Below are 9,497 nucleotides of genomic sequence, written 5' to 3'. Positions count from 1 at the left end.
AGAACACTTAGAGAACTAAAAATAGACCTGCCATTTGACCCTGCAATTCCTTTATTAGGTATATTCCCAGACAACCAAAAATCACATTACAACAAAGATTTTGCTTTTCTTGACCCTGTGGTGCTATTTATCATGTTTCTTTCTCCTCTGATGAATCAAGAGGCATCGATTTGGGATCCTTTTTCTTCCTTGGCGGGGCAAGAATGGTGGTGGTGATTCTTTCTTATTTACCACATAATAAAAGTAATGCATGAATGTGTCTCTCTCTCTTTTTTTTTTTTTTTGATAAGATGTGATCAGTTAGTTTATTCTAATCCATTAAAAAAGTTCTTCGGGTAGCTGTTGTTTTCTGAGTTTAATACCTATTGATAATTATTGCTTAAACTTACTATTTCATTAGGATTGTGACGTTATTTTTACTAAGTGGAGTTCTTTTTAAAAGAATAGTTCTTTTTCTGATGGACTATTTCATTGGTTTTTTTGGTTTTTATTTCAAAGCAAGATTAATTAAGGGGGTGCAGGTGTTTGTTACATAGACATCCTATATTTTGTTGTGCCTCTCACCAGCATAGTGTTCATATACCTACGAGGAGAGTTGCTATCCCACACCTACTCATCCGCCCTGCATGATTATTTAGCTTCCTAAAAGTCAAGATTAATATTCATTCTTTCTACCTGTTTATTTTCTACAGTTCTGAAAATAAAGAATTGTTTCCATAGCACTGATCAAAGGGTTATTTTTAAAAAATTTTTGGTGTCATTATGAACTCAAGGATCTAAAAACATCTGGGTCCCAGTTCTTGGCAGATATTATCCTTTTTGTTGTTCACATTGTCCCATCTTTGTTATAGGAGTCCTTTTGATACTGCTCCAGCAGTTTTTGACAGTATAACAGAATGTTCCAGGGTCTTTTGGTATGTTTCTGCCTGAGGCCTTGAATTGGCCATTTTTCCAAGGAGCCGTGTTCTTTTTTTGTAGGAAATGGTATTACCGTGAGCAGGTGGTACTCATTGTTGCTACACCTTTTCATTGGATGAAGTTGGGAATTTTATTTTAATAGGAAGATTTTTCTGGTATTTCTAATTATGGACTCCAGGATTTTAACTTCTTTGATTTTATACTTGTATCTTTTTTTTTTCACATGCTGAAAATCTTGGTTCCAAATGACATTAGCATAACTTACTGGCTTCATCTTCTTATAGATACTAGTTTTATATCAACATTGCCACTGTTGTTATCACTGGAAATAGTTTCCGATTTTTTCACTTCTTTTTATTCTTAGAATACTTTCTTTTAGGGATATGTATTTCTATTACTTGTTTTTCATTTTTAAATTTTTTTTATTTTTTATTTTTTAATTTTTTTTATTTTTAAGAGCCAGGGTCTCACTGTGTTGCCCAGGCTGCAGTGCAGTGGTGCGATCCCACCACTGATTAATTAGCACAGGAGCCTTGACCTGCTCCGTTTCCCCCCGGGGCCAGTTGTTCACCCCTTCTTAGACAACCTGGTGGTCTTCCGCTCCTGGGAGGTCACCATATTGTTGCCGAACTTATTGTGAACATCTGGTTGGCATAGTGCACTGCAGCCCAGAACTCCTGGACTCAAGTGGTCCTCCTGTCTCAGCCTCCTGAGTAGCTGGGACTATAGGCATGTGCCACTGTGCCTGGCTATATTACTTGTTTTTAAGTCATTTGAAATAGTTCTTTCCTACTATCTCAGTACACAGATTAATTTATTTTTAGGGATTCTTTTTTAAAATTTAATTTTATCACTTTTGTGGTTCTAAGCTCACATTAAAATCTCTAAAGCAAGATATATTTAGAAAAGTCTAGTTTTCACTTTACCTATTCTCTCTCTCTTCCTGTAAGTTACCATTTTTGTTAGTTTTTGGTTTGTCCTTCCATTTCTAACAATACTTACATACACATATAAGTATGTGTATGCATATAAATAAGTTGGTACATCTATACCTTAGACGAAAGGTAGCTTACTGTATAAGCTGTGGTTCCTGCTTCAAGGTCACCTTGTAGAAGTATATAGCTGTCTCATTCCTTTCTCAACTGTACAGAGCTTCATTATGAAGATGAGCCCGAGTTCATTGACTCAGTCTTTGGCCATTACAAATGATGCTGCTTGTCTCATGAATGTATCTTTTCTTTTCATTTTGACAGTTTGTCTTTGGGTGAAGCCCTGAGAGTGACATGCAGGGCACAGGTTTAATGTCTGTGTCATTTTGCTCGATAGCACGGAGCTTCCTGTCAGAGGATTTGTACATTTTGTGTTTCCAGAATTGCAAATGCTTTTATATTTTCTGATTCCGTGAACCATCAGTGTGTACAGAGATGAATTAGGAATAGGTGGGAGAAAGGAATTATCATAAATACTTAATGATAAAATGTCAAAGTTTAATGAAAACCTACTGCAAAGATATTCTGTATTAAAGTGAATTGATTAGTGAATTATTATAGTTAAGTGAAAATGAATTATGTACTTTGAATATAGCTGTTTTCTTGGTATGTGTTGTGTATGTGGATGGTCTTTGACATGCAGTAATCTGATTTTGAAAGTATGCAAATAAGGAATTTCTCAAGTTTACTGCAACCTTTTTGTTCTTATTTTCAACACTTTTTGTTAGGAGTTATGAGAGGGTTAAATTTTTTTAGCTTAACAAATCAATGAATACTTTTGTACTTTATGGAAGAAATTACATGCTATGTTGGTTCTTGTGTTGGGAATTTTGAAGTTCTGGGAAAGTGTCCTTCACAATTATCAAAGTACTATTGTAGATAGGAAAAAGTTAGGAGGAAAGTTTGGGTTCATATCATGGAAGATCTTATTTGTTAGTCTATAAGAAGAAGTTTGGATTTCATACTACAGGGAAATCACTAAAGCATTTATAAGAATTCTTTTAGCTTTAAACTCTTCAAGTGGAAAACTTGAGTGGTACACGTTTTCGTTTTTAGTAGACTTTGTGATGTGATTGAGTAGTTAAATGAAATATTTTTTGCTTATGGAGAAACTGAGGCATACATTATTGTTAATGGTGGCAGTGGTAATAAATGGCCCTGCTCTGTGCCAGGTGCCTGGAACTCTACAAAGGACTTTGTGTGAGTTGTTTCTTTAGTCTTCCCAGCTATAAGGACAGGGGGGCTGCTATCCCCATTTTCATGCCGTCACAGGAGAAATTTAAAGCTGACACAATCAAATGGGACCTACTGATTAGATGGTAACTTTGATCTCTGTTAACATCCAGATTTTGATGATGGTTTTGTGGTTAGATAGGAAAATGTCCTTGTATTTAGGGGATATATGGATAGTGTGTGTATATGTGTATATATGCATTCCTGGAGGTATTAATGGTTAATGGATATCATATCTGACATCTATTTTCAGGTGGCTCAAAAATGTTAACAGTTTCATAATCTGGGTGAAAGGCATACAGGAGCTCTGCAATTCCAATATAAATTTAAAATGATTTCAAAATAAAAAAGAAAATAAAAAACACTGACTCATCCAAAGTCATATAGCTGATATGAAGCAGACAGAATAGCTGAACTCAGGTCTGTTTCCTTCTTAATGTGTGTGAGTATGTGTGAAATATATCTGTACTGCCTTTTCTACCTGTGCTAACCAAGGTCATGTATGATAGCAAAGTTAAATATAAATTCAAGTGATGTGTTGTAAAGCTGGGTGGCTGTAGTTAATGCTGATATATTGTATTCTTGAAAATGCCAGGAGTGGGTGCTGAGTGTTCTCGTCACAGAAATAATTGTGTGATGATGCATTTGTTAATTAGCTAGAGTTAACCATTTTACGATGTGTATGCACTTCGAAACATCATGTTGTACATGATAAATACATGCAGTATTAATCTGTCACATTAAAAAAACATTGTTTTAAGAATTTCATAGTCGGGCAGCGCCTGTGGCTCATAGGAGTAGGGCGCCAGCCCCATAGGCCGGAGGTGGCAGGTTCAAACCCAGCCCTGGCGAAAAAACTGCTTAAAAAAAAAAAAAGAATTTCATAGCCTAACAATTGTTATTGAGCCTAAGATTGTACTGTTAGATTATACTATGTATTTGTAATGTGTCATTTTCATATTTAAATAGCATATTCAGAGAAATAAGTTTAAGGTGAACATTTAAATAGTAATTTTAAAGTAAAAGTATTAAATTTTTATTCATTCCTTATACTTATTAATTATTCTCACTTTACCAGCATTAGGGGCCACTTTCTTTTTTTTTTTTTTTTTTTTTTTTTTTTTGAGACAGAGCCTCAAGCTGTCCCCCTGGGTAGAGTGCCGTGGCATTACAGCTCACAGCAACCTCCAACTCCTGGGCTCAAGTGAGTCTCTTGCCTCCGCCTCCCAAGTAGCTGGGACCACAGGCGCCCGCCACAACGCCTGGCTATTTTTTGGTTGCAGCCGTCATTGTTGTTTGGCGGGTCTGGGCTGGGGATTCGAACCCGCCACCTTAGGTGTACGTGGCTGGCGCCTTAGCCAGTTGAGCTATAGGCGCCGAGCCAGGGGCCACTTTCAAAGCTATTGTTTTATCTCTTCCAAGTCAGACTGTTTGACTGTTTAGTAGTTATACCTTGAGGTTACTTACTGAATGTTAAACGATGTTAATAAATGTGAAATGTTTATCTTTCTTATACTGTTTTTTATTGTTAGCTTATACTTTATAATGGGCTTATTATTTATACATCTTAATTTAGTTTTAAATGTCACTGTCTAAAAATAATTACCTGCTTTTTGTTTTAACATAGGTTATTTTATGATGAGGCTTTTGCTATGGCTAATGACCCCTTGGAAGGCTTTCATGAAGTAAACCTCGCTTCACCGACTTCTCCGGACCTCCTTAGTGTGTGTGACTCAGGGACTCAGGAGCAGACTACCTCACCAAGCGTCATCTACCGGCCGCAGCCTTCAGCTTTGTGCTCCACTGCTCTCCAGGCTAACACATTGGATGTTTCTGAGCTTCCTACACAACCTGTGTATTCATCCCCCAGACGCCTGAATTGTGCAGAAGTCTCCTCTGTCAGGTAAGGGGTCATCAAAACACTTATTCTGGATTTTTGTTTCTAAAAAATGGACAGTATGTATGCTTGGTTACCTTATTTTAAGTTTTACTATTTTAGGAAATTCACATAGCATAAACTTACCTATGTAGGGCAATTCGTGTTAATATTCTGGAGCAGGGGCTGGCAAACTTTCTATGTGAAGGACCAGAGAGTAACTATTTTAGGCTTTGCAGGCCGTATAGTCTCTATTGGAGCTTTTCCACTCAGCCTCAGAGTCTGAAAGCAGCTATGAGCAGGATGGAAGAGTGTGGCTATGTTCCAAGAAACTTCCAAAATGAATGTGGAATTTTGAATTTCATATAATCTTCACATGCCAGAAAATATTATTTGATCTATTTTTAACCATTTGAAAATGTAAAAACCATTCCTGTCTCATGGGCCTTGTCAAGACAGGTGGCAGGCGTGGTTTAGCCTGTGTGCTGTGACTTGTCGCCCCTGTTCCTGACTAGTGCCGTCCAGCAGAGCTTCCTATGACGAGCCTGTTCTGTGTCTGTGCTGTCTGATGTGAATGATGGCCATTAGCCACATGTGGCTGCTGAACACTTGCAGTGTGGCTGGTGTGACTGAGGATATGCTGTTAATTAAATGCTGAGGCTACCAAATAGGACAGTGCAGTTGCAGAGTTGTGTGTTTGTGCCAGTTCTGTTTGAGCATATGCTGATATTTTCTGAAAATGTTTCTCTCCTTTACAGCACTCATGTTACAGACCCAGCACCTTGTTCGACCTCTGGAGTCACAGCTGGGTTAACTAAATTAACTACAAGAAAGGACAACTGTAATGCAGAGAGGGAGTTTTTACAGGGTGCTACTGTAACAGAGGCTTGTGATGGCAGTGATGATTTTTTTGGGTTGAGTGCCGATAGTCTGTCCCGTTTACGAAGCCCATCTGTTTTGGAAGTTAGAGAAAAGGGATATGAACGTTTAAAAGAAGAACTCGCAAAAGCTCAGAGGGTAAGAAAAAAGATGTTCTATTTTTCCATGTATTATTTTAGAAATTAGTATTTCTCCATGGGGTGGGGCACCTTCAATAAATGAAGTCATTATAATTCTATACTTATGCTTCACATATGCCCAGCCTTATTTCCTGCTGGGCAGCATTTAGGAGTTTGTGAAATTGGCTGGGTAGTTAGAAAGTTCACTTCAGAGTACTGACTGCGGAAACGAGATTCTGAAGCTCTGCTGTAACTCTCTAACTCTCCTGTGGCCTCTCTGTTGCCTGCTCCCACTCTTGTGTGATTCATCATGCAAGGTCGGCAGGTCCTGTTCCTCCTGTGGGTTTTCCCTCATGTAGTTGACGTGGCGGGACTTGACCTGGAGTCCAGCATTCCGAGCTGTTTGGAGGATTCGATCTAATAACATCACTTTGTAACTCAGCCGAATTTGACTATTTTCTGTATCTTGCCTTGGAGAATTTTCTTGGTAAATAATTCTGTTTCCCATTTGGTTTTCTTAAAAATTTCTGCTATTTCCAAATCTGTGGCCATATCTTATTATTTTTCTGAGACCATAGGTAAATTTCAGAGGGAAATTTGTAGAACAACATGCAAACATAATTAAAACAGGAAAAGTCTCAAATGAACAATCTTAAGCTCCTATTTTAAGAACCTAAGAAAGGGCTCGGTGCCTATGGCTCAAGTGGCTAAGGCACCAGCCCCATGCACCTAAGGTGGTGGGTTTGAATCCAGCCCTGGCTTGCCAAACAACAACGACAGCTGCAACGAAAAAAAAGTAGCCGGGCGTTGTGGTGGGTGCCTGTGGTCCCAGCTACTTGGGAGGCTGAGGCAGGAGACTCGCTTGAGCCCAGGACTTGGAGGTTGCTGTGAGCTGTGATGCCACAGCACTCTACCCAGGGGGACAGCTTGAGGCACTGTCTCAAAAAAAAAGAACCTAAGAAAGAAGAATAAAACAAAACCAGAGCAAGTGGAAGGAAGGGAATAATGTAGATAAGAGAAGTAGTCAGTGAAATTGGTTAAAGGATAGAGAAAATGAATGAAACAAAATGCTGGCTATTTGCAAAGAGCAATGAGATTAACAGATCTCTGTCAGGACAGATGAAGGAAAAAAAAGACAAGACACATTATCAGTGGTTAGGAGTGCAGTGGGATATCACTAGAGGCAATCTAGGAGAAATACCAATTTCAGTTTACAGTTAGGAAGTTGAAAAGATGGGGCAAACATCCTGTATAGATTTAATTTCCAACATACTGTGACATTTCACACACATATATTCCCACCCTCTCCCTACCATACTTATTTCTCAGGATCATAGTAAATTGTTTTTTCAATCCCCAGTGCCTTGCTATACTATAGCACAATGCCTGGCGTGTGTACCGTTTAAATGCTTCCATGAATAGCTAATGGTTAACCAGCCGTGTAGATAATGCTACCATTTTTTTTAATATAAGTTTTATCAGGAAGAAAAATCAAGTCTTTTAAATACCCAAAGGGAGGGGATACATTTTGATTCTGCTGTTTGGCTCAGACTCTGTTGTCTTAACTCATAGTATTTTAGGGAAATCACAAATTACATATTGGTAAATTATGAGCATGTGTATTCATCTTTGAATATACATAGGGCTATTTATTGATTAGAACAAGTTGCTAATCTCTTAGCTCAGTTAGGAATTTCTCTTGAAATCTTTAACTTGCTGTGTTTAGAGGTACTGTTGAGATAAGGGAAATGAAAATGGTGTGTGAGGCTCGGAGCCTGTAGCTAAGTGGTTAGGGTGCCAGCCGCATGCACTGGGGCTGGCAGGTTCAAGCCCCCCCGAGGCCTGCTAAACAACAGTGTCAGTAACAACAAAAAACAGCTGGGTGTTGTGGCAGGTGCCTGTAGTACCAGCTACTTGGGAGGTTGAGGGAAGAGAATCACTTAAGCCCAAGAGTTTGAGGTTTCTGTGAGCTGTGACGCCACAGCACTCTACGAAGGGTGACATACTGAGACTCTGTCTCAAAAAAAAAAAAAAATGATGCATGAACACTTTCTATAGTGGATTTTATTATGATGAGTATTCGATAGTATTAATATTTACTTAAATCTGAAGGCCTGAAAAGGACTCTTGAATATGAAAATGTTTCCTGAATTATGACAACTCATGAATCAAAACTAGGTCATGGCCATTTTCTTTAGTCTGGTTATTCTTTCTTTCTTTCTTTTTTTGAGATAGTGTCTCAAGCTGTTGTTCTGGGTAAAATACTGTGGTGTCACAGCTCACAGCAACCTCCAACTCTTGGGCTCAGGTGATCCTCTTGCCTCATTTTTTCTATTTAGCAGAGAAAGTGGGGTCTCACTTTTGCTCAGACTGCAGTCCAACTTGTGAGCTCAAACAATCCACCCACTTCGGCCTCCCGGAGGCATAAGCCACAGCACCTGGCCCTGGTTATTCTTTTAAGAGAAGACAGATAGGCGCTGTATTCCATCCTTTAATGTCTAACCTGTTTGTTTCTTACTATTTAAAGTGTATAGTTACACAGTGTATAGTTAGGTCTTGTTTTTAATCTTTTCTAATGATCTTTGCCTTTTAATTGGTGTGTTTAGGGCATTTACATTTAATGTGATATTAATATGCTTTGGTCTAAATCTACTGTGCTATTTGTTTTCTATGTGTCCCATCTGTTTCTTTCCTCCTTTTCCTTTATGCTTTCTTTTAGATTAATTTCATATTTAATTATTTCATTTAATTTCCTTTGGCTTATTAGCTGTATGTCTTTGTTGTATTAATTTAGTGATTGCTCTAGAGTTCATACTATTCATATTTAACTTCTCACTGTCTGCCTTCCTGTGATATTAAACTGCTTCCGGTAATAATAGACTGCTTTACGTACACTAAGAATATGTAGACTCTTCTTTTTCCCTTACCAGCTATTGTGTAATGGTTGTCATATATTTTACTTCTTCATGTTTTAAACTCCACAAAACATTCTTATATTTTGCATTAAACAGTTGATTATCTTTTAAGTGGATTTTTTTTCCAGAGTCTCACTCTGTTTCCCCTGAGTAGAGTACCCTGGCATCATATCTCATAGCAACATCAAACTCTTAGACTCAAGCGATCCTCTGGCCTCAGCCTCGGAAGTAGGTGGGACTACAGGCACCCACCACAATGCCTGGCTAATTTTTCTATTTTTAGTAGAGACGGGGTCTTACTCTTGCTCAGGCTGGTCTCAAACTCCTGAGGTCAAGCCGTTCATCTGCTGCAGCTTTCCAGAGTGCTGGGATTATAGGTGTGAGGCGTTGTGCCTGGCCTCTAAAGAATCTTTATGTTTCTTTTTATTAATTTATTTTTTTAATTCTTAGTTTTTTAGAGACAAGGTCTCACACTGTCACCCTGGCTGGAGTGCAGAGATGTGGCCACAGCTCACTCTGTCACCCTGCAGTGATGTGGCCACAGCTCACTCTGTCACCCTGGCTGGAG

At 38.5% G+C, this 9,497-nt stretch overlaps 1 protein-coding gene across 5 annotated transcripts in view; it reads left to right on the top strand.

Moving 5' to 3' along the window:
- RAB3IP (RAB3A interacting protein) overlaps nucleotides 1-9,497 on the top strand; it is a 73,587-nt gene that overhangs the window by 12,617 nt on the left and 51,473 nt on the right. For 2 of the 5 annotated variants that reach the window (XM_023517926.1, XM_012810100.2), the window contains exons 2-4: nucleotides 3,394-3,560; nucleotides 4,768-5,043; nucleotides 5,775-6,033. In XM_023517926.1, the coding sequence (XP_023373694.1) occupies nucleotides 4,793-5,043; nucleotides 5,775-6,033 (510 nt within the window). In that variant the 5' untranslated portion in view covers nucleotides 3,394-3,560; nucleotides 4,768-4,792. Of the gene's footprint in view, nucleotides 1-3,393; nucleotides 3,561-4,767; nucleotides 5,044-5,774; nucleotides 6,034-9,497 lie in introns of those variants that run through there. The other 3 variants (XM_023517925.1, XM_023517924.1, XM_012810103.1) reach the window with 2 other exon arrangements.

Source organism: Otolemur garnettii, unplaced genomic scaffold, assembly GCF_000181295.1.
Source record: "Otolemur garnettii isolate 467f Iridium unplaced genomic scaffold, OtoGar3 scaffold00125, whole genome shotgun sequence".
In the NCBI taxonomy this organism is placed as follows: Eukaryota; Metazoa; Chordata; class Mammalia; order Primates; family Galagidae; genus Otolemur; species Otolemur garnettii.
Note: the sequence above shows the minus strand (reverse complement) of the source record. Positions and strands in the feature narration are given on the sequence as shown.